Source organism: Ciconia boyciana, chromosome 33 (assembly GCF_034638445.1).
Source record: "Ciconia boyciana chromosome 33, ASM3463844v1, whole genome shotgun sequence".
In the NCBI taxonomy this organism is placed as follows: domain Eukaryota; kingdom Metazoa; phylum Chordata; class Aves; order Ciconiiformes; family Ciconiidae; genus Ciconia; species Ciconia boyciana.
The window spans coordinates 108,366-135,871 of record NC_132966.1 but is presented as its reverse complement, the minus strand read 5'-3'; the positions used below and the strand labels follow the sequence as shown (position 1 = coordinate 135,871).

General features: G+C 69.7%; 4 protein-coding genes across 6 annotated transcripts; 3 read left to right on the top strand and 1 right to left on the bottom strand.

Annotated features, from left to right (window-relative positions):
- The first annotated feature begins 243 nt into the window (after positions 1–243).
- DLL3 (delta like canonical Notch ligand 3) lies at positions 244–3,633 on the top strand. The gene is given in 12 exon segments (XM_072848716.1): positions 244–358; positions 803–972; positions 974–1,022; positions 1,136–1,193; positions 1,541–1,601; positions 1,603–1,637; positions 1,704–1,757; positions 1,888–1,958; positions 2,114–2,630; positions 2,707–3,154; positions 3,224–3,308; positions 3,394–3,633. Coding segments are annotated over 12 exon segments (1,605 nt in total). The 5' UTR covers positions 244–307; the 3' UTR covers positions 3,400–3,633.
- A 375-nt stretch (positions 3,634–4,008) lies between these two features.
- On the top strand, positions 4,009–11,219 carry ERCC2 (ERCC excision repair 2, TFIIH core complex helicase subunit). 2 transcript variants are annotated; one of them, XM_072848866.1, is made up of 23 exons: positions 4,009–4,046; positions 4,471–4,570; positions 4,658–4,735; positions 4,813–4,875; positions 4,960–5,073; positions 5,165–5,281; positions 5,826–5,942; positions 6,034–6,157; positions 6,248–6,344; positions 6,462–6,595; positions 6,989–7,157; positions 7,632–7,750; positions 7,979–8,048; positions 8,176–8,245; positions 8,520–8,621; positions 8,708–8,771; positions 9,191–9,312; positions 9,404–9,496; positions 9,569–9,641; positions 9,740–9,810; positions 10,103–10,246; positions 10,327–10,470; positions 10,548–11,219. In XM_072848866.1, exons 1-23 carry the CDS (start codon positions 4,042–4,044, stop codon positions 10,638–10,640), a joined length of 2,283 nt encoding a protein of 760 aa, XP_072704967.1. In that variant the 5' UTR covers positions 4,009–4,041; the 3' UTR covers positions 10,641–11,219. The 2 variants fall into 2 exon arrangements, 1 of the variants encoding a protein (XP_072704967.1); XR_012039994.1 differs by lacking the exons at positions 7,979–8,048; positions 9,404–9,496; positions 9,569–9,641; ... (2 more) ...; positions 10,327–10,470; positions 10,548–11,219 and having other exon boundaries at positions 9,191–9,266.
- Positions 11,220–13,813: 2,594 nt separating this feature from the next.
- Positions 13,814–17,978, top strand: CKM (creatine kinase, M-type). Its single transcript, XM_072848867.1, has 7 exons — positions 13,814–14,006; positions 14,701–14,855; positions 15,548–15,680; positions 16,191–16,362; positions 16,798–16,921; positions 17,441–17,630; positions 17,744–17,978. The coding sequence occupies exons 1-7, from the start codon at positions 13,814–13,816 to the stop codon at positions 17,920–17,922; spliced, it is 1,146 nt and encodes a 381-aa protein (XP_072704968.1). The 3' UTR covers positions 17,923–17,978.
- Positions 17,979–18,235: 257 nt separating this feature from the next.
- Positions 18,236–27,244, bottom strand: MARK4 (microtubule affinity regulating kinase 4). Of its 2 annotated transcripts, XM_072848756.1 has the most exons (18): positions 26,963–27,244; positions 25,955–26,152; positions 25,555–25,608; positions 25,398–25,446; positions 25,236–25,301; positions 24,941–25,011; positions 24,480–24,536; positions 23,833–24,069; positions 23,439–23,558; positions 22,923–23,022; positions 22,720–22,829; positions 22,483–22,639; positions 21,948–22,162; positions 21,546–21,649; positions 21,195–21,458; positions 21,039–21,118; positions 19,781–19,825; positions 19,433–19,650 (listed from the first exon to the last, which is right to left on the bottom strand). In XM_072848756.1, the coding sequence occupies exons 1-18, from the start codon at positions 27,011–27,013 to the stop codon at positions 19,586–19,588; spliced, it is 2,043 nt and encodes a 680-aa protein (XP_072704857.1). In that variant the 5' UTR covers positions 27,014–27,244; the 3' UTR covers positions 19,433–19,585. The 2 variants fall into 2 exon arrangements, with proteins under 2 accessions (XP_072704856.1, XP_072704857.1); XM_072848755.1 differs by lacking the exon at positions 21,039–21,118 and having other exon boundaries at positions 18,236–19,650.
- Between the last annotated feature and the right edge of the window lie 262 nt (positions 27,245–27,506).

The window sequence follows — 27,506 nt, the reverse complement described above, 5'->3', positions numbered from 1 at the left end:
CTGGGCCCTTTGGGGGGGTGGGAGGGGCTATGGCCCCGATCCAGGCTCATAGGGGCAGGTTGTGGGGCAGGAGCCGACCCCTTCGGGGGGTGTTATGGGGCTGGATCCCCCTTTCGGGATGGGGGAGGGCCCTGCATCTCCTTTGGGGGCGTGGCCTGTGGGCGGGGGCGGGGCCTGTGAGCAGGGGGCGGGGCGGGGCCCTTAGAAAGGGGTCTTGGGGGGGGCGGTGGGCTCAGACCCCGCTGAGACCGGGAGCAGGCGGGACCCCCCGGCCCGGATCCGGCCCCCCCCCGCCCCGGTGCCGGCCATGGCTGCTCTGCTGCTGGCCGCCCTCCTCGCCCTCCTCTGCCCCCCGCCGGTGAGCCTGACCCCGGGGAGGGGCCTGGGGGGTCTTAGGAGGCTGGGGGAGACCCTTGGGCATTTTCAGGGGGGTCCCTGGGGGATCTGGGAGATCCTGGGGTGCTTCGAGTGTCCCTTCGTGGTCCCGGGGGGTCTTGAGCCTGGGGGGAGGAATTCCAGGAGTATTTGGGATGCTGGGGGGGAATTGCAGGGGTCTCGGAGGGCTCTTTGTAGGGCTGGGGGGCTCCGTGGTATTTGGGGTGTTCCTGGGGAGTTGGCGGGGTGCTTGGGGCAGGTTTTGGATGCTGGGGGGTCCTAAGGGGCCGGTTTAGGGTGCTGGGGGTATTTGAGGGCTATTTGGGTGCTAGGGCATCCCTGAGGGGTATTTTGGGGTGCTGGGGGGCTCTGGATTTGGGGGTTCTGGGGGGTGCCGGGGGTTTGGGTCGCTGACGCCCGCCCGCAGGTGCAGCCAGCCGGGGTGCTGGAGCTGCGGGTGCTGTCGGCGCGGGGGGGCCCGGGGGGGCCGTGTGGGGGCCCCCCCTCTTGTCCCCTCGTCTTTCGCCTCTGCCTGCGGCCCCCCGGGGGGGTCGGCTGCAGCCTGGGGGTCGCCCACAGCCCCCTGGACCCCCGCCCACCCCGGGGCTCCCCGCATCCTCCGCCTGCCCTTCGCCTTCCCCTGGCCGGTGAGGACCGCCCCCCAAGTCTGACCCCCGCCATGGCCCCGGCACCCCCAAGAGACCAGGAATGACACACCACCCACCCCACCCCCACTTTTTGCCCCCCGGCCCCTCCCCAGGGCACCGTCTCCCTCGTCATCGAGTCGTGGCGGCTGGAGGAGGCCAAAGGCTCTGGGGGTGAGTGGGGGGACTTGGGGCCCCAGGGGGCACATAGGGGCCATGGATATTGGGGGCGGGGAATGGAGGTGCCACAGGGGGTGGATGAGGGATAAGGGGGGCAGATGGGGTCCCACGGGGTAAATGGGGGACAAATAGGGGTGGGGAGGCAGATGGGGGGCAAATGGTGGTCTGTGCGGTTTTGGGGGGCAAATTAGGATTTGGGAGGGAAAAGGGGAGCCCTGGATGTTTGGGGGGTGAATGGGAATCCATGGATTTGGGGGGGAGAGAGGGGCAAAGGTTAGAGGAGGGAGGGTTAGAGGGGCAAAGGGGGTTTGGGGGGCTGTGGGTGCTGATGGGTGCCCCAGGGCCCCAGGACCGGCTCTTGGGGCGTGCGGTGGCCCGGCAGCACCTCTCCCCGGGGGTCCCTGGCGGGGGGGCCGGGGGGCCTGCGCTTCGGCACCCGTCTGCGCTGCCGCCCCCGCCCGCGGCCCCCGCTGCGCCCCCGCTGCCCCCTGCCCCCGCCGCTGCCCCCTGCTGCTGCCTGCCGGCCCCCACCGCTGCTGGCCCCCTGCTGTGCCCGCCGTGAGTACCCCGTCCCCTGGGGGGATCCCCAGCACCCCTCCCTCCCCGGTCTTTCTTGGGGGGGCCCCCAGCACCCCTGGGGTGTCCCCTGGGTTTTGGGGTGCCCCGACACCCCACGTTCTCCCTGCAGGCAGGTGCCGGGAAGCCTGTGCCCCCCCGGGTGCCAACGGTAGCGCCTGCTCCAACAGGGGCACCTGCGGGGTGAGTGGGACCCCCCCCATCCCCGCACCGGCACCCTCCCTGTCACCCCAGGAGGCCCCCAGGGTCACCCCAGGGACCCCCCCGGTGTTCCCCCACACCGGGGGGGTCTAGTACCCCCCGTCCCCACTGTCCCGGTAACGGCGCTGCCCACGCAGGGTCACGGGAGCGACTCCCTGGGGCCGCGCTGTGACACCCCCGGCCCGGGACGGCCGCCGGCAGCACCAGAAGCACCAGCAGCAGTGGTGGCCCCGGTAGCACCGGCAGCACCGGCGGTGGCCCTGGTGGCCCCAGCAGCACCAGCGGCAGCACCGGCAGCACCGGCGGTGGCCCTGGTGGCCCCGGCAGCACCGGCAGCACCGGCGGTGGCCCTGGAAGCACCAGTGGTGGTGGTACCAGCGGTGGCCCCAGAAGTACCAGCGGTAGCACCAGCAACGGCCCCAGCAGCGCCAGTGTCGTCGGCGTTGCTCCCGGCCGCGGGGCGGTTGGCGATACCGGAGCCTCTCCCAGAGGTGCCGCCATCCCCGTGTGCCCTCGGTCCCTGCTTCAACGGCGGCGCCTGCGCCCCGGCCCCAGCCCCTGGTGCCGGCTACACTTGCCGCTGCCCGCCCGGCTTTCGCGGCTCCAACTGCGAGCGCCGCGCCGACCGCTGCGCCGACCACCTCTGCCTGCACGGTGAGCGTCCCCCCGCGTCCCCCGCTGCCGTCCCCCCGGCACGCTTCGGCATCGCTGACCCCCTCCCCTGGCGCAGGCGGCCAATGCCGGGACTTGGGTCGCGGCGCCATTTGCAAATGCCGACCGGGTTTTTCGGGGCGCCGGTGCGAACGCAACGCTGACGACTGTACCCCCAACCCCTGCGCCAACGGCGGCACCTGCCAGGACGGCGCCAACGCCTTCACCTGCTCCTGCACCCTCGGCTACGCCGGCGCCGATTGCCGCCAACGCGCCGACGCCTGCGCCTCTGGCCCTTGCCTGCACGGTGCCACCTGCTACACCCACTTCTCCGGCCACGTCTGCGCCTGTCCCCCCGGATTTATGGGGTCCCGCTGCGAGGAGGAGGTTGGGGGGCCCCCTCCGGCCCCCCAGCGCCACCCCCCCGCGCCCCTCGCCCTCGCCTGCGCCCTCCCCCTCGCCCTGCTGGGCCCCGGCGTGGGGCTGGCGTTGGCAGCGCGGCGGCGGCGGCGGCTGCCTGGGGAGAGGTGAGACTTGCGGGGGGGTGGGGGGGGCACACCCCCCCATTTTGGGGGTCTCACGGGCTTTTTCGGCAGCAGCCGCGCGGCGGAGACAGGGGGTGCCCCTGGCACGAGCCCCCCAGGGAGGGAGCGGCGGCCGCCACGTGCCTCCGCCACCCGGGTGAGCCCCCACCAGCCCCCCGCCACCCCCTTTCTCTCTGCCCCCCTTTAACCCCCCCATTTCTCTTCTCCCCCCCCCCCCCCAGGTGTGACCTGGCAGTGATGGACCCACCCGGGACCCCCCCACCCAAGTCTGGGGCCCTGCTGCAGTTTGGGGACCCCCCCGAGGGGGGACGAGCGTGCTGTGTGTGCCATAAAGCTCTTTGAGACGTCTGCCCGTGCCACGGCGTCACCAGAATCCGGCCCTGGCGCCCGCGGGGGGCGACACGAGTGGGGACACCCCACTCAGGACCAGGGAGGGTGACATGAGTGGGGACACCCCACTCAGGGACAGTGGGTGGGTGACACGGGTGGAGAAGCACCACCCAGGACGGGGCGGTGACACGGGTGGGGACACCCCATTCCGGGTGGTGGGGGGTGACACGCCCGTGGGGTTGGCGTTGCCCCGTCGTGGGGACCGTCCCCCCGGGCCACCTTAACTCCGCCCGCTCCGTGGCTCGGCGCTCAGCTCGCCGCCCTCGACGCTCGATTGCTTCTCCAACGCGCAGCTTTCCATGCCTGCTGCTGACTCGGCCACGCCCCCGCGCCTGATGGGCAGTGCGCGTCGCCAATCGGAAGGGAGAGGGCGGGGCGGCGGGAGCGCGTCGGCCAATGGGAGGGTGGAGCTGACCGAGGTGGGGACTGGGGGGGCGGGGCCGCGTTGGAGGCGGTGGCGTGTGGGAGCGGCGGGAGCCATGAAGTGAGCGGGGAGGGGCGGGGGGATCCCGGGGGGATCCCGGGGGCCGGGATCGCGGCGGGGGGGGCGGCCGCGGGAGGGCCGGGTCCCCGACGTATCCCGGGGGGTGCCGGGCCCACGGGAGGACCGGGATCCCCGGTGATCCCTGGCAGTCTCGGCCGCGGAGCGGATCCCTGCCAGGGCAGTGGTGGAGAGCTGAGACCGGCAGTGGCTCCCCGGGGCCGCCCCAGGACCGTGGCCCCCCCGCCGGACCCCGCCGCCCACCAGATCCCGGCCGCCGTCACCGGCCTGCCGAGGGGGGGACGGCACGGCTGGGCCGGGGCACGCCGGTCCCAGGGCACAGCGGGGTCTGGCAGGGTCCGCCCCGCTGGGGTGGGATCTGGCGGGATCCCTTGTGGGAACCCTCCTTGCCCTGGCCTCTCCGCAGGCTCAACATCGACGGCCTCCTGGTCTACTTCCCCTATGACTACATCTACCCCGAGCAGTTCTCCTACATGCTGGAGCTCAAGAGGACCTTGGACGCCAAGGTACAGCGGGATCTGGCGATCCCCGGCGGGCTGGGATCCACCCACCCCGGGGACATCCCCGCCGGGGTGACGCCGCTGCTCTCGCAGGGCCACGGTGTGCTGGAGATGCCCTCGGGGACCGGGAAGACGGTGTCGTTGCTGTCGCTCATCGTCGCCTATCAGCGGGTGAGTGCCGGTGCCCGATCCCGGCGGATCCTGGCCGGTCCCAGCCCCGCAGATCCTAGCATCACCTCTGTCCCCAGGCCCGGCCGCTGGACGTCACCAAACTCATCTACTGCTCCCGCACGGTGCCGGAGATTGAGAAGGTGGGATGAGGAGCTGGGGGAGAGGTGGGGGGAGCAGATCCCGGAAGGGATCCCGAGGGATCCGTCTGAGCCTTGCCGCCGCAGGTGATCGAGGAGCTGCGGAAGCTGATGGATTTCTACGAGAAGGAGCTGGGGGAGAAGGTGCCGTTCCTGGGGCTGGCGCTGAGCTCCAGGAAGAACCTCTGCATCCACCCCGAGGTGGGCAGGGGACCGGGTGGGATCCACTGGGGGCAGCGGAGGGGCGATCCTGGGGGGACACAGTGACAGCGGGGTGACCGCGGGGGTGCAGGTGTCCTCGCTGCGCTTCGGGAAGGAGGTGGACAGCCGGTGCCTGAGCCTGACGGCCTCCTACGTGCGGGCGCAGCACCAGCGTGACGGATCCCTGCCCGCCTGCCGCTTCTTCGAGGTGAGGGATCCCCCCGATCCCCTGACGGGCAGCCAGGGGTCCCCCTGCCCCTGACGGGCACCCAAGGGTGTCCTGCCTTCCCCCGCCCAGGGGGCCCCAATGGCACCTGGGGACCCCCGGGTGTGCCCCCCAGTCTCCTGCCACCTCCTGGGTGCCTTGTGGTGCCCCCAACAGCTCCCGGCACCCTGGGGTGCCCCCACTCCCTGTCCGGCTCCCCAGCACCATTGGGTGCCCCCCATCCCCTAGCTGGGTCCCCAGCACCCTGGGGCCCCTCTACTCCCTATCCAGCTCCCGAGCACCATTGGGTGCCCCAGCTCCCCAGCACCCTGGGGTCCCCCTCATTCCCCATCCACCCCCCCACCTCCCTAGCGTGCCCCCCAGCCACAGCCTACCTCTGCCCTGCACCCATATCCCCCTTCCCCAATCCTCTGCCCCCACCACGGCACCCCCCACCTCAGGGTGCCTCCCCCTGCCCCCAGCTCCCCCCACCCCCCCGGGGTCTCCCCGGGGACCTCCAGCCTCCCCCCCGGGGGTCTCCCCCCAGGATTTCGACACCCATGGGCGCGAGGTGCCCATCCCCTACGGCATCTACAACCTGGACGACCTGAAGGCCCACGGCCGCCAGAAGGGCTGGTGCCCTTATTTCCTCGCCCGCTACTCGGTATGGGGGAGTCTGGGGGCCGGGATGGGCTCTAGGGTGGCTCATCTGTCCCTAAAGGGTTCTCAATGTCCCCATGTGTCCCCCCCGGCAGATCCTCCACGCCAACATCGTTGTCTACAGCTACCACTACCTGCTGGACCCCAAAATCGCCGACCTGGTCTCCAAGGAGCTGGCCAGGAAGTCAGTCGTGGTCTTCGATGAGGCCCACAACATTGGTCAGCATCCCCCTGAACCCATTTTTGGGGTGTCACCCGCTGTCCCCTGGGTCACCCGGGGTGGGGTGACACTGTCCCCCGTCCCTGCAGACAACGTTTGCATCGACTCCATGGGGGTGAACATCACGCGCCGGACGCTGGACCGCTGCCAGGCCAACGTGGCCACGCTTCAGGCCACCATCCAAAAGTGAGCGCGTGTCCCCCCCTCACCTCCCCCCCATTGTTCCCCCCTCACCTCCCCCTCATTGTCCGCGTTGTTGTCCCCTCCCCATCACCACGTCCCCCCCGTCCCCCTCTGCCGCAGGATCAAGGAGACGGACGCGCGGCGGCTGGCAGACGAGTACCGGCGCCTGGTGGAGGGGCTGCGGGAGGCCAGCATGGCGCGGGAGACCGACCTCTACCTTGCCAACCCCGTGCTGCCGGACGAGATCCTGCAGGGTGTGGTGGGGGGGCGGCCTCTCTTTTGGGGTGCCCCCCAGCCCCCCCTCATTTCCATGCTGGATGAGCACAGGGGTTTCTGAGCCCCCTTTTGGGGTGGGGACCATCCCGAGCCCTTTGGGGTGCCCCCAGACCCACACCAGCCTCCGGTGCTCTCTGATCTCTGCTCCAGCCGAGCATGGGGGTCCCCGAAACCCTCCTGGCTGTGGGGACCCCCCCCCAGCCCTTGGGATCCCTTTGGGGTGCCCCCAGCCCTACACCAGCCTCTGGTACCCCCCAACCTCCCCTCCAGCCGAGCGCAGGCACCCTGGGGGTCCCCGAGCCCCTCCTTGAAGGGGGGGGGAGTGCTGGGGGGTCCCCATCTGAGCCCCCCGGTGTGTGTCCCCCCCGCAGAGGCGGTTCCCGGCAGCATCCGGACGGCCGAGCATTTCGTGGGGTTCCTGAAGCGGTTCGTCGCCTACTTGCGGGCGCGGGTGCGGGGGCCGCGGGTGGTGCAGGAGAGCCCCCCCGCCTTCCTCAAGGACCTCTACGAGAAGGTCTGCATCGAGCGCAAGCCCCTGCGGTGAGTCGGGGCGGGGGGGTCGTCCCCCCCACAAAGGGACCTGCCTGCAAGGTCACAGGGGGTAGGGCCTGTGACCCCCCCCAGGAGGTTGCTTTCCCCCTCCAAGGATGCTGCGTCCCCTCTCCAGGGTCCGATGTCCCCTCCCCAGGGTCCTGTGTCTCCCCACCAGGGTGGCCTGTGACCCTCCCAGGGTGCTGTGTCCGCTGCAGCATGGCCTGCGACCCCCCCAAGGGGTTGCTCCCCCCCCCAGGGTGTCGTGTCCCCTCCCCGGGTCCTGTTCCACCTCCAGGGTGGTCTGTGACCCCCCCAGCGTGGTGTCTCCCCTCCCTGGGATGACCGTGTCCCCCCAGAGGTGGCATTTCCCCTCCTCAGGGTGGCATGACATCCCTGGGATGACACGTCTCCCCGGCCCAGGGTGACGTGTCCCCCCCAAGATGACGTGAGTCCCCCCGCCCCGGGTAATGTCCCCCCCAGGTTCTGTGCAGAGCGGCTGCACTCGCTGCTGCGGACGCTGGAGATCGTGGACGTGGCCGACTTCTCCGCCATCACCCTCGTCGCCAACTTCGCCACCCTCGTCAGCACCTACGCCAAGGGTCAGCCGGGGCCCGGGTCCTCCTGGGGCGAGGGGGGGGACAGTGCCTGAGCACCCGCCTGAGCCCCCCCGGTGTGGGGACTGGCACCCGTGGGTGGTGGGACGGTTCATAAGCCCCCTTGGGGTGGGTGGATGAGCACCCTTGGTGGGGGGGCACCCTGTGTCCTGCTTGGGGGGGTGCTGGGTGCCCCCCCTGCCCCAGCTGGCACTGAGGGTGCCCCCCGCCCAGGTTTCACCATCATCATCGAGCCCTTCGACGACAGGACCCCCACCATCGCCAACCCCATCCTGCACTTCAGGTGTGGGCACAGGGGGGGCGTGGGGGGTGTCAGGGGGGGACACAGAGATGCTGGGCGGGGACAGAGACGCTGGGGGGACGTGGGGGGCAGTGGCAGCGTCACCCCAGGGGTGTGCGTGTGTCCCCAGCTGCATGGATGCCTCCATCGCCATCAAACCCGTCTTCGAGCGCTTCCAGTCAGTCATCATCACGTCAGGGGTGAGTCCCCATGACCCCCCCGTCCCCTGTGTCCCTCGTGTGTCCACCGTGTCCCCCATGTCCCCCCTGCCATGTCCCCTGTGTCCCTCTGTATCCCCCGTGTCCCCCCTGTTCCCCCTTCCCATGTCCCCCCCACCATGTCCCCCATGTTCCCCTGTATCCCCCATGTCCCCCGTGTCCGCCCTTCCCATGTCCCCCCCACCATGTCCCCCAGTGTCCTCCCTCCGGGGCCCATCGGGTGACCCCATCCCCACATCCCCTCTGTCCCCCCCAGACTCTCTCCCCACTGGACATTTACCCCAAAATCCTGGATTTCCGCCCCGTCACCATGGCGACTTTCACCATGACGCTGGCCCGGACCTGCCTGTGCCCCATGGTGAGCGGGGAGCGCTGGGGGGACCCGGCACCAGATCTGGGGACGGTCGGGGACCCCCGTCTCACCGGCATCCCTGTCCCTCGCAGATTGTGGGTCGTGGCAATGACCAGGTGGCCATCAGCTCCAAGTTTGAGACACGCGAGGACATTGGTAGGGGACGGGGACGGAGGGGGGGACAGGGACAGGGACTGGGTTATGGGGCTGGGGGCGACAGGGATGGGGACGGGGGGATATAGGGCTGGGGGAGGGCCTGGGGATGGGGTTATAGGGCTTGGGGAGGGGACAGGGACAGGGTTATGGGGCTTGGGGAGGGGACAGGGATGGGGTTATGGGGCTGAGGGGGACGGGGTTGGGGACGGGGACGGGGTTATGGGGCTGGGGGGGACAAGGATGGGGATGGGGTTATAGGGGTGGAGTGACCAGGCTTGGGGCCAGAACTGGGGTAGGGGAACCCGGGGCAGGACAGAAATGGGGCCGGGGGGATGTCGGGCTGGGGATGACAGGGAGATTCGGGGTGCGGAGGGGACTTTGAGGGGCCGGGGGTGCCCCGCAGTGACACCCCCCCCCAGCTGTCATCCGCAACTACGGGAACCTGCTGCTGGAGCTGTCGGCCGTGGTCCCCGACGGCATCGTCGCCTTCTTCACCAGCTACCAGTACATGGAGAACATCGTGGCCTCCTGGTACGAGCAGGTACGTCCCTGCCTGTCCCCCAGGGCGTCCCCCGACCCCCCTGGTGTCCCCGCGGTGTCCTCTCGGGTCCCCTGACCCCCCGCCGTGGCAGGGCATCCTGGAGAACATCCAGCGGAACAAGCTCATCTTCATCGAGACCCAGGATGGGGCTGAGACCAGCATGGCCCTGGAGAAGTACCAGGAGGTGGGTGGCAGCGCCCCGGGGTGTCACCGTCACCGGTGCCACCCCTCCCGGTGACGTGGCGGCTGTTCGCAGGCCTGCGAGAATGGCCGGGGTGCCATCCTGCTCTCTGTGGCCCGCGGCAAAGTGTCGGAAGGCATCGATTTTGGTGAGGGGCCAGCCCGGCTTGGGGACGCGGTGGCGGGGGGATGCAGTGGTGGGTGACAAAGCACCCTGAGCGCCCCCCGTTTCACCCCTCCCACCCAGTGCACCACTACGGCAGAGCTGTCATCATGTTCGGGGTGCCCTACGTCTACACCCAGAGCCGCATCCTGAAGGTGAGCGGGAACCCCAGGGGACCCACGGGGACAGCGGGGCACCCGGCGCGCAGAGCCGGGCACCCCGGGGGCACCCCATGGTGCAGAGCCAGGCACGCCAGGGACACCCTGGGCGTTTTGGGGACACGACGAGGTGTCCCAGGGCTGTCGTGAGGCACCCACGGGGCACAGCTGAGCACCCTGGGGACACAGTGGGACACCCGTGGGTACAGCTGAGCTCCCTGGGGACCAGCGGGGCGCCCCACGGCCAGGACACCCGTGGGGCACCCATCGTGTCCGCGCCCCCCCCCAGGCCCGGCTGGAATACCTCCGGGACCAGTTCCAGATCCGGGAGAATGATTTCCTCACCTTCGATGCCATGCGCCACGCCGCCCAGTGCGTCGGCCGGGCCCTGCGCGGCAAAACCGACTACGGCCTCATGGTCTTCGCCGACAAGGTGGGTACCGGGATGGGAGGGACGGGTTTTGGGGGGCGGCTGTAGGATCCTCCAGCTTCCACCCCACGTCTCCCCCGCAGCGCTTCGCCCGGGCGGACAAGCGGGGGAAGCTGCCGCGGTGGATCCAGGAGCACATCACCGACGCCAACCTCAACCTGACGGTGGACGAGGCGGTGCAGGTGGCCAAGTTCTTCCTGCGCCAGATGGCTCAGCCCTTCCACCAGGTAAAGGAGTCCCCCCCGAGGTCCCCCCCCGGCGCTGGCGGGGCTGCGGACCCCCGGCTCACCCCCTTCCGGCACAGGAGGACCAGCTGGGGCTGTCCCTGCTGACGCTGGAGCAGCTGCAGTCGGAGGAGGTTCTGCAGCGGATTGAGCAGATCGCTCAGCAGGTGTGAGCTGGCCGGGAGGGTGGGCGCGGGGTGACCCCCCCCCCATGTGGCCCCCGCTATGCTTGGAGCGGGACCCAGAGCCCCCCTCTGTCTGCTCAAGATGGGACCCGGATCCCTCCATGCGCTTGGGGTGGGACCTGGAGCCCCCCAACGCGCTCGGAGTGGGACCTGGATCCCCCCCCGTGTGCCCGAGGTGGGACCTAGACCCCCCCCACATGCTCAGGGTGGGACCTGGAGCCCCTCCATGCTCTCGGAGTGGGACCTGGACCCCCCCCACGTGCCCGGGGCAGGAACTAGATCCCCCGATGTGCTTGGGGTGGGAACCAGATCCCCTTCACGTGCTCGGAGCAGGACCTGATCCCCCCCTGCATGCTCGAGCAAGACCGGGATCCCCACAACTCACTTGGAGCAGGATCCGGATCCCCCCTCCGTGCCGAGAGCAGGATCCAGACCCCCCAACACGTGCTCAGAGCAGGACCTGGATCCCCCCAACACACTCGGAGCAGGATTTGGATCCCCCACCACAACCGGCACCCTGTGGGGCCCCGCCGGGCGCTGCCCCCTGACCCCCAGCCATGCAGGGACACCTCACCCGCTTATTTTTTGTACGCCTCCCCCAATAAAGCAGGACCCCCCCGGCTCGGCAATCCCTGCATCGCTGCACCCCTTTGTTCACCACTGGGGACCCCCAACTTACCCTGCCTGGGGGGGCCACGGTCACTGGGGTGGGAAAGGGGGGTGGGAGCAGTGACATGGCCCCCCCCCTGCATCCCCAGTAATGGGGCACCCACGTCTCGGGCCACCCCCTCGGCCATCCCCAGGGCTGGGGGACGCCCCGTGGCCAAGGTCACCCCCTCCCCACTGCCCATGTATTTGGGGTCCCTCTGCAGCCCATGGCCAGGGTCCCACGGACCATGGGCCCCCCCAGACTCTAGGGCACCCCAAGGGTATGGGGTCCCCTGGATCTGTGGAGCACCCTACGGGCATGGGGCACCCCCAGAGCTATAGGGGGGTGTCACACCCCTCCATGCCCCCCAGGGTGCTGATGTTGGGGTGCAGTGAGGCCCTCCACCAGGATTCCCCCCCAGCACCCCGGGGGGCTCCAGTGAAGGGCTCCGGTGGCGGCCCCCGCCCCACCCATGGGTGCCACCCCAGCGTCCCTGCCGCCTGTCCCATGCCCCCCGCTGGGGTCCCCCAGCGCCGACACCAGATCCGGCTGGGTAACCAGATCCAGCCTAAAAATACCGGGTGTCGGGATGGGGGGGGCCAGCTTGAATTGCCCTGATCCAGCGGATCCACCCAGGGTCACCCACCCCTGGGTGTCCCCCACCCTGACCCCCACACCAGGAGGGGGCCGGGGACAGCCAGGCCACCTCAGAGTGGGGATGGGGGCAAAGGGTGGGTGCCCCCACCCCGGCACCTCCCTGGACAGGTCCCGGCACTGATTTGGGGGTGCTGGGTGCCCCCACCCCAGGATGGGGGCCCCCCACTGCTCCTGCCCCGCATCCCTCTGCAGTGCCCCTGCCTGGCTCTGCCCCCCCCCCCGCCCCAAGTTGCTCCCAGTGCTCCCAGTTGCAGCCAGGCCCTGGGCGGGCAACCAGCGGCAGGGTGACCGGAGCCGTGGCGGGTCAAGGTCAGCCAAGGCCGCGCACCCGCCGCGGCGGCACCCGCAGCACCCACCCACCAGCACCCACTGCAGCCCGTGGGGCCGTGCAGGGCGCTGGGTGGGCCGCAAGAGTGGGTGCAGGGTGCTGCTCTGCGGCCCTCTGGGTGCAGCGTGCAACGCGCAGCGTGCAACAACGGGCAACGTGCAACGGGCAACGTGCAACGGGCAACGTGCAGCATGCAGCGTGCAACGCGCAGCGTGCAACACGCAGCGTGCAACAACGGGCAACGCGCAGCGGGGGGGTGGCCCCGTGCGGGGGTGCAGCGCAGCACGGGGGTGCACAGAGGGGGTGCAAGGGGCCCTGGGCGCCGCGCGGGGCCCTGCAGAACGGGGTGCCCGGTGCACCCTGCAATGCAAAATGGCGCGGGGGGTAAGGGGTGCCGGTGTACCGGGGGGTGCCGGTAGCCCAGCGCACCCCTCTCCGTGGCTGCGGCAGGTGCCGGGCCGGGCGCCCACCGGACACCCGACACCGAGGGGGCAGCTCCGGGGGGGGCCGGAGGGTCTCCCCGTCCCCGGGGGTGGCTCCGGCAGGGCCCGGCCCCCGCCCGGTTCGGAGCCCCCCCCGGTGCCCCCGGAGCCGGGCGGGGCCGGGGGGGGGGATAAAAGCCGGTGCCGGCCCCGCTCCCCGCCGCCTGTTCCGCCGGTACCGGCCCGACCCGACCCGACCCGCTCCGCCCGCGCTGCTCAAGGTAACCCCGGCCCTGCCGGGACCCACCGGGAACCCCACCGGGACCCCACCGGGATGGACCCCACCGGGACCCCATCGGGATGGACCCCACCGGAGTCCGACCCCGCCGGGATGGGCTTCCCCGGGACCGCCCAGAGAGGGACCGGACCCTCCTGGTGCCACCAGGGCCAAACTGGGACCGGACCCTCCGGTACCACCCGAGTCGGGACCGACCGGACCCTCCGGGACCGGGACCGGACCGAGGCCCCCCCACCCCCGGTGCCACCGGGACCGAACCAAATGCCCGGTGCCACCAGGACCGGGTGTCACCGGGACCGGGATCCCCCCGGTACCGCCGGGCCCACGCCGGGCCCCGGAGCGGGTCGGTCCCGGCCCCCGCTCCGCTCTGGTCCTCGGCTCCCTCCGGGCTATAAATAGCCCCGGCTCCGTCCCGGCCAAACATGGCCCGGCCCGGGCTGGCCCCGCCCTGCCACACCCACTTCGGCCCCGCCCAGGGGACACGCCCGCTATAGCCCCGCCTCCATGAATACGCCCCCCGGGGGGGGCGGGCCCCGTAGAGACCCCCCCGGGTCCTAGTGCCCTCCTGTCCCCCGTGTCCCCATGGCCGGGCCGTGCCCCATGCCCTGGGCAGGGCCGTGTCCCCTGTGCCATGTCCCCTGTGCCGTGCCATGCCCCATGCCGTGCCCCATGCCCCATGCCTCATGCCCCATGCCATGCGTCACGCTCTACGCCATGCCATTACGAGTGCCATGCTGGGCCCCATACCGTGCCCCACGCCCTCGCCGTGCCACCCCAGTGCCCACCGCCTCTCCCCGCAGCCCCACCATGCCGTTCAGCAACACCCACAACAAGTACAAGCTGAAGTTCTCGGCGGAGGAGGAGTTCCCGGACCTCTCCCAGCACAACAACCACATGGCCAAGGTCCTCACCCCTGCCATCTACCAGCGCCTGCGCGACAAGGAGACCCCCAGCGGCTTCACCCTCGATGACGTCATCCAGACCGGCGTCGACAACCCTGGTGGGTGACGGTACGGGGTCCCCTGCCCGCCCACGGGGTGCTCTGGGCTGGTGCCAGGGGATGTGGTGGCTTCTGGGTCACCCCAGAGTGCCAGACCCCCAACCCCAGTGCCATACTGGGTCCCCAGAGCCATGTCCAGTGCCAGAGCCCTGTCTCCAGTGCTATACTGGGACCTGGAGCCCTGTCCCCAGTGCCAGACTGGGTTCCCAGTGCCCAGTTCCCAGTGCCGTGCTGGGTGCCCAGTGCCAGAGCCATATCCCCAGTGCCATGCCCAGTGCTGGTGCATAGTCCCCAGTACCATACTGGGTGCTGGTGCCTGGTGCCATGCCCAATGCCAGTGCCCTGTCCCCAGTGCCATGCCCTGCCCCAGTGCCATACTGGGTGCCCCGTACCCTGTCCCCAGTGCTGTGCCCAGTGCCAGAGTCCTGCCCCCAGTGCCATACTGGGTGCCAGTGCCCTGTCCCCACTGCCATACCCATTCCTGGTGCCCTGTCCCCAGTGCCGTGCCCCGCCTCGGTGCCCTGCCCCGTGCCCACTGCCGTCTCCCCAGTGCCATACTGGGTGCCGATGCCCTGTCCCCTGTGCCCTGTTTGCAGTGCCATACCCATTCTCAGTGCCCTGTCCCCATGTCAATGCGTGCCATGCCCTACCCCGGTACTGTGCCAGCCGCCCCTGACACCCCCCCCCCCCCCAGGCCACCCCTTCATCATGACGGTGGGCTGCGTGGCCGGGGACGAGGAGTCCTACGAGGTCTTCAAGGAGCTCTTCGACCCAGTGATCCAGGACCGCCATGGTGGCTACAAACCCACCGATAAGCACCGCACGGACCTCAACCACGAGAACCTCAAGGTCCCGGATGCCTGGGTGTTCCTGGGGGGGGGGAGGGGGGGGCGGGCAGCTGGATGCCTAGGTCCCTTCTGGGCCATGGGGACATGGGTCCCAACTGGGGGGAGGGGCTGGTAGGATGATGGGGATGGGGGTTGTGGGGTGCCCGGACCCCTGGGTCTCTCTTGAGCTGGGTCTCTCTTGGTGAGAGAGTGATGGGTGTGGGTCTCAGGCTCCTGGACACCTGGGTTGTGGGGACAAAGGGACATGGGCCCCTCCTGGGGTGGTGGGTGAAGGGGAGGGGGGAATTGGGGTGCCCGGACCCCTGGGGCCCTCTTGAGCCATGGGGACAAAGGGACATGGGCCCCTCCTGGGGTGGTGGGTGAAGGGGAGGGGGAATTGGGGTGCCCGGACCCCTGGGTCCCTCTTGAGCCATGGGGACAAAGGGACATGGGCCCCTCCTGGGGTGGTGGGTGAAGGGGAGGGGGGAATTGGGGTGCCCGGACCCCTGGGTCCCTCTTGAGCCATGGGGACAAAGGGACATGGGCCCCTCCTGGGGTGGTGGGTGAAGGGAGGGGGGAATTGGGGTGCCCGGACCCCTGGGTCCCTCTTGAGCCATGGGGACAAAGGGACATGGGCCCCTCCTGGGGTGGTGGGTGAAGGGGAGGGGGGAATTGGGGTGCCCGGACCCCGGGTCCCACTGACGTTTCGGACAGGGGGGGGACGACCTGGACCCCAAGTACGTGCTGAGCAGCCGGGTGCGCACGGGGCGCAGCATCAAGGGCTACTCGCTGCCCCCCCACTGCAGCCGGGGGGAGCGCCGTGCCATCGAGAAGCTGTCTGTCAGCGGTGAGGGGCGTGGCCTGTCGGGGCGTGGCCCGTTGGGGCGAGGCTTGCAGCAGGGGCGTGGCCAGCCGCAGGAGATGGGGGCTGCTGCTCAGTGGGGGGCGGGGCTAGTGCGCTGCGTGTGGGCGGGCACAGATCTCTGGGTGTGGCCTGGAGGAGAGGGGCGTGGCTTGTGGATACGGGGCGGCATGGCTTGGGCGTGGCTGTGGGGTGTGGGAGGGGCCTGGGTGGATGTGCGCGCGCGCGCGTGTGTGTGACGTACCTGTGGCCACGCCCCGTGTGGGTGTGGCGTTTGGGTGGGGGCGTGCCATATGGGCGAGGCCGAGGGCTGGGGTGGAGGTGGGCGTGGCACGAGTGTGTGGGCGTGGCCAGCGTGTGAGCGCGGCAAAGGGCACATGTAGCAGGTGTCGCGGGCGTGGTCGCTGGGCGTGGTCTGATGATGGGCGGGCGGGGTCTGCCGGTGGGTGGGCGTGTCCTGGGCGAGGCCGAGCCCTGACCCCGCCCCCCCGGCAGCCCTGAACAGCCTGGAGGGGGAGTTCAAGGGCCGGTACTACCCGCTGAAGGCCATGACGGAGCAGGAGCAGCAGCAGCTCATCGACGACCATTTCCTCTTCGACAAGCCGGTCTCGCCCCTGCTGCTGGCCTCGGGCATGGCCCGGGACTGGCCCGACGCCCGCGGCATCTGGTGGGGCATCCCCGAGGGCACCCAGGCCGCAGGGTCCCACCCGGGGGGGGGGATGCTGGGGGCACCCACGTGTTGGGGACCCCAGCTGGGAGGGGAGCAAGGGGCACCCAGAGGGGAGGGTCCCACCCGGGGGGGGGTGCTGGGGGCACCCATGTGGTGGGGACCCTGCCTGGGAGGGGTGCAAAGGGGCACCCACAGATCGAGATCCCACCCGGGGGCACCCAAGTGTTGGGGTCCCACCCTGGGGGGGGCAGTTAGGGGCCACTCAGACACCTGGGTCCCACTTAGGGGGGTGCAGGGGGCACCCACATATGTGGCTCCCACCTTGGGGGAGGGGGGGCATGTAGGGGCCACCCAGATGAATATGGGGGTGCCTGGATGCCTGGGTCCCCAGGCCACCACTGAGGGGGTGTCATGTGCACGTCCCCCCCGCAGGCACAATGACAACAAGACCTTCCTGGTGTGGGTGAACGAGGAGGACCACCTCCGCGTCATCTCCATGGAGAAAGGGGGGAATATGAAGGAGGTGTTCAGGCGCTTCTGCGTCGGCCTCAAGAAGGTGGGCCAGAGCCCGGGGAGGGGACAGGGAGGGACATAGTGGGATGTCGGGGACATTGGGCCCTTGGAGGACAAGGGAGGATGTGGGGGACATGGAGCGTCTTGGGAACATGAGGGGCTTGGGGACACGTGGCGATATGGGGCACATGGAGGGTTGCGGGGGCATGGGGCACACAGCGGGATACGGGGGGCTTTGGAGACACATGGGGACATGGAGGGTCTTGGGGGCATGGGGAGCTTTGGGGACACAGGAGGACATGGGGGTGATACAAGGGACATGGAGGATCTTGGAGACATGGGCACAATGGGGACACTGGAGTCAGGGGGCAGTGGGGGACATTGAGGGGCGTAGTGGGGACACGGGAGGACACGAGGGACATTGGGGCATGGTGGGGACATGGGGATGAGGGCACATTTTGGGCGCAGGGGTGTCCCAGGAGGGTGGTGGCAGCGGTCCTCCCCAGCTGGGGGTCAGGACGGTGGCAGGTGGGGACTCGGTCCCACATGTCCCCCCACCCAGATTGAGGAGATCTTCAAGAAGGCGGGCCACCCCTTCATGTGGACGGAGCACTTGGGCTACATCCTGACCTGTCCTTCCAACCTGGGGACGGGGCTGCGGGGGGGCGTCCACGTCCGCCTGCCCAAGCTCAGCCAGCACCCCAAGTTCGAGGAGATCCTCAAGCGCCTCCGCCTCCAGAAGCGTGGCACAGGTGGGCACAGGGGGACGTGGGGACAGGGGGCACGGGTGGGCATGGAGACACGGGTGTCGTGGGGTGCATGGCAGGTGCCATGGGGTGCTGATGCCCCCGTCCTTCCCCCCCAGGTGGGGTGGACACGGCAGCCGTGGGCGCCGTCTTTGACATCTCCAACGCCGACCGCCTGGGCTTCTCGGAGGTGGAGCAGGTGCAGATGGTGGTGGACGGGGTGAAGCTGATGGTGGAGATGGAGAAGAAGCTGGAGCAGAACCAGCCCATCGACGACATGATCCCCGCCCAAAAATAGGGGACCCACCTCAGGCACCCCCCAGGACTGGCCTCAATAAACGCTGCTGGTCGCCACCGTGAACCCACACGTCTGGGCGGGGGGGTGGAACACACAGGGGCGTCCCCACCCAAGCAAGGGGGATGCCCCCCCCCCCACCCTAGGGTGCCTTTGTAGCCCCTCCCGGCCTACAAGGGGCAGCTTCACCTTAACTCTGCCCACACCCCAGGGTCGTGATGGAGGGAGGGGGTCCCGGTGCCGAGGGTCCTGGTACTGATGGGTGCCGACGCCGATGGGTTTCCTATGTTTATTGGGGGGGGGAGGGTCGGGGTACAGACTGGGGCAGGAATAACTTAAAAATGTGCCGGGAGGAGGGGGGGGGGGGGGGGGAGAGAACACCAGAGCCCTGGGGCCCAGGGCCATATTTACAGGCTGTACAGGGCTGGGGGACAGTCCCCAGGGGGGCTCTGGGGAACAGTGGGATGCAGCCACAGCTCTGGGGACCGAGGGGTGGGGATCCAGAGGGCTGGAGGTGATGTAGAGCCCCAAATCTGGAAGCTGGGGGACCCCAAAGTCCCAGAGCCGATGTCCCCAAGGTCCCCAAGCTGGTGGACCCTAAAGTCCCAGAGCCGATGTCCACAAGGTCCCCAAGCTGGTAGTTCCTGGGGTCCCAGAGCTGGTGGACCTCAAGGTCTTGGCACTGATGTCCCCAAGGTCCCAGAGTCAGGGGCTGCTGGGGTCCCAGATCCAATGGCCCCACAGATAGCCAAGGGGTCCCGGAGCACCCAGGGGTCAGGAGCCAGTGACGCCTGGGGGAGCCCTGGGGGCACCCCAGATCCCCAAGCTGCCACGAGCCCCCGGCTGCTGGTGCTGATGTCCCCGAGGGGCTGCTGGAGCCGAGGCAGCCCCCCCCGGGGGGGGGGGGACAGTCCCCAGAGCTGTTGGCATCCCTCAGGGGGCCTGGATCCATTGCAGACCCCCGGTGCTGGTGCTGATACAGCTCCCGGGGGGGGGGGGGAGGTTGTCCCAGTGCTGATGCAGCCCCCAGGGTGGGAGTCCTGGATCTGGTGCAGCCCCTGGGGGAGGTCCTGGTGCCAATGCAGCCCTAGGTGCCAGATCCAGTGCATCCAGTGCATCTGCTGCAGGCACGAGGGGCCCCAGCCCCGCCACAGCCCTGGGTGCTGGATCCAGTGCATCCTTGGGGGGTCCCAGCACCAATGCAGCCCCAGGTGCCATATCTGGTGCATCCTTGGGGGGGGAAAGGGGGGGATCCCAGCGCCGACACAGCCCCAGGTGCTGGATCTGACCCACGCTGGGGGTGATCTCAACGCCAGTGCAGCCCCGGGTCCCAGCTCCAGTGCATCCCCCAGGAGAGATGCAGCCCTCGAGGCGGGGGTCCCAGCTCCGGCAGGTCCCTAGAGCTGGAGCTGACCGGCCACACGTGCCAAGGTGGCACGGAAAGCGCCAGCAGTGCCGGCCAGGCGCCGGAAGAGCACGCCGTGGAGGCCGAGGCGCTGGAGCCGGCAAACCTCGGCCTCGAAATGGCAGAAGTGCTCGCTGGGGCCCCGGTCGTGGGTGCAGGAGAGCAGGAAGGGCTGGGGCTGGCGCGCACGGCAGCCGGCCGAGAGGGTGGCCTGCCGCAGTGCCGCCATCACCGCCTCGGCCGGCCGGGCACTCGTCACCTTCACATGCCAGGGGCATCGGAGCAGCCGGGGTTCGGCTTCCTTTTGATCCCAAGGTAGATGGCAACTGTGGGGGGAAAGGGGGGCATGGGGTGGGCAGGGGGCTATGAGGCACGGGGAAGGGTGGCTAGGGCATGGGGCTGCCCACCCTGGGGAGCACCCATGGGTTGGGGGCACCCAGGGGCATCAGCACCCACCTTGTGAGCGCAGGTCCCCCGATTCTCTCAGGTTCGTCTGCGACCCTGGGGAGGGGGACACGCATGTCAGGGGGGGCTGGGGGCTCTGCCCACCATGGGTGGCACCAAGCTCCCCCCCAGTTCTGCACCCATTTTGGGGGGCACTACCCCTCTTTCAGGGTCATTGCCACCAGCCCCATGGCTGATGTGGGGGTATGGTCTCCATTGTGGGGTCCCTGTGCCCCACCCCAAAGCTGTGCCAAATTTGGGGAGGCACAGCCCCAATTTAGGGGACATCATCTGCAAAGGTCATGCCCCTTGGGATGGGCACCACCCCAATTTTGGGGGGCACTGCCCCTGATTTAAGGCATACCCAGGGTCATACCCATTTTGGGGGGGGCACCACACCCATTGGGGGGGGGCATCCCCCCCAAGGTAATGCTGAATTTGGGGGGCACCATCCCCCATCTCAGGGCACATCATCTCCCCCAAGGTGATGCCCATTTGGGGGGGAAGGCAGCACCTCCAATCTGGGGGGGGATCTCCCACCCCCAGGTCATGCCTCTTTTGGAGGGGCACCTCCCCCCCCTCAAAGCTGTGCCCAATTTGGGGGGCACCATGTCCACATTGGGGGGCATCACCCCCACCAAGCTCACACCTATTTTAGGGGGGGGCACCACCCTAACCTGCCCCCCCCAACCCCCCCAGCGGCAGCAAAGGCTGAGAGGCAGAAAGAGAGAAGGGACAGGAGTAAAGCAAGGCAGGCGCCGGCAGCACCAGGAGAGGGTGCTGGTGGCACCAGGACAGGCACCAGGAGCACTGGGACAGGCACCGGGACGGGTACCGGGCTGTGCGCCGGTGGCACTGGGACAGGCACAAGGACAGGCACTGGGGTAGGTGCCAGCAGCACCGGGACAGGCACTGGCAGCACCAGGTCAGGGCCAGAACGGCACTGGGGTGGGCGCTGGCAGCACTGGAACAGGCACTGGCGGCACTAGGATGGGCACCAGCGGCACCAGGACAGGTGTCAGTGGAACTGGGACAGGCACCAGGACAAACACTGGTGGCACCGAGACAGGCTCCAGGGTAGACGCTGGTGGTACTGGGACGGGCACTGGGACAAACACCGGCAGCACCGGGACAGGTGCTGGGGTGGACACCGGGATGAACACCGGCAGCATGGAGACATGCACCGGGACAAACACCGGGTTGAGCGCTGGCGGCACTGGGACAAGCACCAGTGGCACCGCGATGGGCGCCGGTGACACCGGGCACTTACTGATTTTGGCTCCTGGAGGCGTGGGGGTGCCCGAGACGCACCTATTAGAGCTCTGCCGCTTAGAGGGGTCAAGAGTGACCCTGGAAGAGAGAAGAAGGAGTGAGGAAGGCGAGGGCAGCGCCGGCAGGGCGGGCACGGTGCCCGCGGCCCCCTCACCTGCGGGTCAGCTTGGAGGTCAGCTTGCTGAAGAGGTTGGAGGTGGCCCGCGAGCGGCTCTGGGGCAGCGGCAAGGCCTCGGGTGCCAGCGTCGGGGAGGCGGGGGGCCCGTTGGGACCCCCCCCCGTTCGCCGATCCCGCACTTGCCCGCCGTGGAAGGTGCTGCGGACGGTGGTGCCCCGCGCCAGGCGGGCCCGCTCCGAGGAGGCGGCGGCAATGCTGTGGCTGGAGGGTGACGCCGGGGGCACCCGGCCAGCGACGGAGCTGTGGGGAGGGGAAGGAGGGAGGCATTGTAGTGGCGGGCGGGGGAGATAGGATGGGACCCCCCCCGAGGGTCGCCCGCCACCCTACCTGTTCTCCTTGCCGTTCTGCAGCAGCGAGTGGCGGTCGGCACCCGGGCGCTCGGTGCAGACGTAGGTGTTCCTGCGCGCCATCACACTCGAGGGGAGGTTGTTCTGCAAGGCACCGGGCACCTGCCGCCATCAGCACCGGGGTGCCCCCCCGCACTGATCCCCCAGTCCCAGGGGGGCCCCCAGCCTGATTCCTCAGCCCCACGGGCACCTGCACCCTGTCCATGTGGCCCCGGGGGGCCTGCAGCCTGCTCCCCCAGCTCCACAGGTACCCACCGCCTGCTCCCCAGTCCCACGGGTGCCCATACTCCCATCTCCCAGCCCCACGGGTGCCCCCCACCCCTGCTCCCCAAGCCCCAGGAGCATCCGCCACCCCGAGGCGTGCCCCCAGCCCCATGCCCACCGTGTTGATGGCACCGTCCTTGTGCCGGTCGGGGATCTCAGACTTGTTGGGGTTGTTGGCGCTGCTGACCATGGGGCTGGAGGGGGGCATCCCGCGCCCGCTGCCCACCACGCTACAGCTGGCCTTGCGGGCAGGCATGCGCTCCTCCTTCAGCTCTGCGTCGCCCGCGCTGGTGGGGCTGCGCTTGGGGTGCATGGGCACCGGCGAGGGGCCGCCTGCGGGCAGGGGACGTCAGGCAGGGTGCGAGGGTCCTGCCCGCTGTGCTGGCGGGGGGGGTATTTCTGTAGGGCACGGCCGGACCGGCCCCCTATAGGATGTGGGAGAGGGTGCCCACCCTGCCCTCCACCCCATGGGCATGGAGCCCACCCTGCCTTGCACCCCACGGCCATAGGACTGGATGCCCAGCCCGCCCTGAACCCCACGGGCAGGGAGCCCACTCTACTCTGCACCCCACAAGCAGGATGCCCACCCAGCCCCTGCAGACATGGGACAGGCTGCCCACCCTGGGACAGGCCAGGGGACACGGGACACTCACAGAAGTCGCTGTGCCGCCGCTGCCGGTGGTAGGTGGTGGCACCGCGCTGGCTCTTGCCATGTGAGGATGCCTTGCCGGTGCCGTTGGCCGCCTCGCTGGGTGCCCGCACCCGGGCCAGGGAGAGGCTGCTGCCCGTACGTGACTCACCTGCCTCCACCTGTGGCCGGCAGCGCCCGTCACCGGCCCTGCCCGGCGTCCCGGGGCGTGGACGGCAGCGCCACCGCGTTGTCACCTCACCTCATTCTTCCTGCCCAGCAGGAGGTAGGTGGCCGTCACCTCGTTGTACTTCTGGTTGCTCAGGGACTCCTTGATCTCCTCCCGGGTGTAGCCCATGCCCACCATCACCTCTGCGGGGAGCAGGGACGGTGAGCAGGGACGGCTGGTCCCTGGGGTGCGGCAGACCCCCACTCCGGGGTGCCAGGGTGGCACTGTGCCCTCACCGATGCGCTTGGCATCCCCAAAGTCCTCCTCAGGCTCCTTGTAGGGCTTCAGCTCGTCGCCCTCGTAGCCAATGTTGATCCACTTGTCCTTCATGATTTGCTGCAGGACAGCAGCGGGCACCGGTAGGGTGACACGGGTGCCACCAGCAGTGACACAGGTGCCACCGGGGGTGCCATGAGCACACGGCAGGCACAGAGCACCCTCCCCAGCTGGCTTACCCACCCCAATGCCACCCTGGAGTGCTCGGCCCCTGCCATCAGCTACAGCCAGGGCATGGCTAGCTGCATCCTGCCCTTGCCCGCCCACCCATGGCTGCTGCCAGCTTGTAATTAGGCTAATTAAGAGCATCGGGAAGGGGGAGGCAGCCCTGGGGGAGCCCACAGGGTGGGGAGCGCAGTGGCCAGGAGACATGCCCCATCGGGCTGGGACGGTGCCCATCCCAGCTGTGCCAGCCCCGGCCCTGTGCCCTCCCCGAGCCCTGTGTCCCCCCTGTGCCCCCACAGGACTGCCCTCACCTCGAGGGTGCAGCGCTTGGCCGGGTTCAGGACCAGGAACCGGCGCAGGATGTTCTCGCAGTCGGTCGACATGTAAAAGGGCACCCGGTACTTGCCCCGCAGCACCCGCTCCCGCAGCTCCTGGGACGGGGGACACGCGTAGGTCAGGGTGGGCACCACCAGGCCCTGGGATGGGACGGACACGGTCCCCACCACGGGCATGGGGACAGGATGGGCACTGTGCCCCTGGGCACAAGGACGGGCACAGGACCAGCACTGCCCCACAGGCAGGGATCTGGGATGGGCACTGTCCCCAGCTGAGCAGGGGGACGGGACGATTCCCATCCCCAGCCAGGGACGGGACACGCACAGGGCCAGGTGACAGGAGGGGATGCCGCCCTGCCCCGCTGCCCACCTTGAGGTTGTGGCCATCAAAGGGCAGGGAGCCGCTGACCAGGGTGTAGAGGATGACGCCCAGGCTCCAGATGTCGACCTCGGGGCCGTCGTACTTCTTGCCCTGGAAGAGCTCGGGGGCAGCATACGGGGGGGACCCGCAGAAGGTGTCCAGCTTGGAGCCCAGCGTGAACTCGTTGCTGAACCCGAAGTCGGCGATCTTGATGTTGGCGTCGGCGTCCAGCAGCAGGTTCTCCGCCTGCAGGCACCAGGACGGGCATGGGGATGGCAAGATGGGCACCGTGCCCGGCACAGAGCCACTGGGACAGGCACCACGTCGGGCACAGAGACGCCAGGACGGGGATGCTGGGATGGACACCATGTCCAGCATGGAGATGCTGGGACAGGCACCACACCAGGCATGGGGACAGTGGGATGGGGACGGTGGGATGGGGACCATGTCAGGGACAGAGATACCAGGATGAGGATAATGGAATGGCCACTACATCAGGCATGGGAACACTGGGACGGGCACCATACCAGGCACCCCACATGGCACAGGGACACCAGGAAAGGCACGGTATGGGGCAGTGCCACCACGGGGCACCCCATGGCCCCCTGCCCGGTGCCACCCCTGGCAGGGGACACCACAGGGCAGCTGGGTCCCACCTTGAGGTCCCGGTGGACGATGTTTTTCTGGTGGCAGTAGTGCACAGCCGAGACGATCTGGGGACGGGGCGAGCGTCAGCAGGGTGCCACCAGTGCCCACTGTTCCCACTGCCACCAGTGGCCACCCCACAGTTCCCCCCCTCAGCCTCTTGTCCCACCCCGATCGATGCTGCAGCCAGTGGCCTGGGGGGGGGGGGATATCGATCCTGCCCACGTGTGGCTGCCACATGCCAGCCCTCCCCCACGGCCACCCCTCTGCCGCAACATCCCCAGCCCCATACCGCCACAGTGCCACATCCCCCCACTCTGTGCCAGCCCCTTGCCACATCCCCAGCCCCAAGGCAACCCACAGCACCACATCCCCCCCATGCCAGCTCCCTACAATGTCCCCAGCCCCATGCCAGTCCCCCAACACTGTCCTCAGCCCCCCACCATGTCCTGGTGCCCCCAGGGCCCCTCACCTGTCTGAACTTGGCCCGCGCCTCCTTCTCCTTCATCCTCCCGTGGGACACGAGGTAGTCGAACACTTCGCCTGCAGGGACACCCATGGGTGCCCGCACCCCCCCCACCCCAGGCACAGCACCCCCCAGCCCAACCCCCTCCCCAGAAGGTGGGCACCGTGCCCCCCACTAGACCCTCAGGTGCACCCCCTAACCCCAGCCCAGCACCCCAGGGCACACCCAGGTGGGTCACAGCCCCTGGGGAGGTGTGCGGCACCCACGGGGGGATCAGGGTGCCCGGGGCGGGGGGCCTCACCGGCGCTGGCGTACTCCATCACCAGGTACAACGTCTTCTCCGTCTCGATGACCTCAAACAGTTTCACTGCGGAGGGGTGGGGGGGTCAGCATGGGCACCCATGGGTGCCACCCCCCGCCCCACGGCTGCCCCCCTTGTCCCCAGTGTGGGGGCCCCGCTCACCAATATTGGGGTGGTTCAGCCCCTTCATGATGCGAACTTCCCGGAAGAGCTGCATGCAGGGGGGGCAAAGGCATTAGTGGGGGGGCCGAGACCCTCCACTCACTGTGCCCAGAGGGGTGCCCCCCACCCTGTGCCCCCCGCCCCGGGTGCTCCCCACCTTCTGGAGGCTGGTGGGGTTCAGCTGCGTCTTGTCGATGATTTTTATGGCCACCTGGGAAGGAAGCGGGGGGGTGAGAGGGGGACATGGCCGGGGCAGCGCTGCTGCTTACCCCCAGACCCCTCCACCGTGGGCACCCGTCTCCTCCCAGCATTGCAATTCTCCTCCCAGTTGCCCCCCCAGGGGAGCCCAGCTCCCCCCAGGCCCCCCATAAGCCCCCTGGGTGCACCCACCTACCCCAGGGCCCCCATTTCTTTCCCAGGTTGCCCCCCAGCTCCTTCCAATTGCCCCCCAGGACCCTTCAAACTCACCCCAGGCCCCCTCATCTCCCTCCAACTGCCCTCCCGCTCCCTCCCATCTCCCCCAGGGACCCCCCAGGACCCCCGCATGCAGCCCCCACCTCACGGCCAGTGAGGATGTGCCGGGCCAGCTTGACCTTGGCGAAGTTGCCCTTGCCGATGGTGCGCAGCAGGCGGTAGTTGCCGATGTGGGGCTGCTCCTCGGGGCAGGAGGCGATGGAGTTGCGGCAGCGGGCGCCCAGCGAGCGGCTGGACCAGGCCGAGCCCTTCTCCGAGCGACTGCCCCCCAGGCCCGTGAGCTGGGGAGGGAGGGGGACAGGCAGCTGAGACCCCCCCTCAGATCATCACAGGAGTGACTGGGACTGCTGAGATGCCCCAGCTCATCACAGAGGGGATAGTGCTGCTGAGACCCCCCCCCAGCTCATCACAGGAGTGCCTGCTGCCTCTGAGACCCCCCCCAGCTCATCACAGGAGTGCTTGCTGCCTCTGAGACCCCCCAGCTCATCACAGGGGAATGATGTTGCTGAGACCCCCCAGCTCATCACAGGGGATGCCCGTGCTGCTGAGCCCCCCCAGCTCATCACAGGGGTGCCCGGTACTGCTGAGCCCCCCAGCTCATCACAGGGGTGCCCGGTACTGCTGAGCCCCCCAGCTCATCACAGGGGTGCCCGGTACTGCTGAGCCCCCCAGCTCATCACAGGGTGCCTCCCCAGCACCCAAAGGCCCCCGGGGAGGGACGCTGCCCCGGCCGGCGGGGTGGGGACGGATCCGGCCTGACCGGCTCCGGGGCCGCGTCCTGGCCTCGCCCGCGGGTGCCCGCACGCCCGGGTCTCCCGCCCGGGTGCCCCCGACGGTGACCGGGGGCTCTGCTGGCCCCGGTGTGCCCCCTTCCCGGCCGTGGGGTCACCGGCGTCCCCCAGTGACACCAGTATCCCCCCACACACCCCGTTCCCGCTTACCGGTGGTGCCACACCTGCCCTGTGCCCCTCCACCCCCGTACAACCCGCCCCCCCCTACCCCGGGGCTCCCCCCGGTACCAGCCGACCCCTCCCGGTGCCCCTCCGGTACAAACCCGGGCCCCCCCGGTACAACCCGGCCCTCCCACTCACTGTGTCCGCGTTCCGCTCGTTCCCCGCCGCCAGGGCGGAGCGCGAAGACATCTTGACCCGCGGGGCCGGGGCTCGGGGCCGGGGGAGGCTCGGGGCCGGCGGGGCTCGGGCAGGCCCGGGCCGGGCCGGGCGCACCGGGCGCGGCCGCTACCAGCGGCTCATGGCCGGGCCCGGGCGCACGAAGGCGGAGCCGGGGCCGGGCCGGGCCGGGCCCGGACGGGGGAGCCCTAGGGGCGGGCGGCGGCGGGGGCGGCCATGGGCCGGGCCGGGCCGGAACCGGAACCGGAAGCAGGACCGGGGCTGGGCTGGGCGGGGCTTCGCGGCGATGGTGTCCACCCCCTTAAAGGCGCCGCGCACCCGCCGGAGGGGGTGCGGGGGCGTGATCGGGGTACGGGGCTTATTTGGGGACGCAGGGGAGAGTCAGGGTGGGGGGCCAGGGGTGCAGGGGACATTGGGGTGGGCGGGGCCATTTAGGGGTGGGGGGCGTTTGGGGGGGCCGTCATGGGGTGCAGGGGGTGTTTGGGGGCGCAGGGGGGATTTGGGG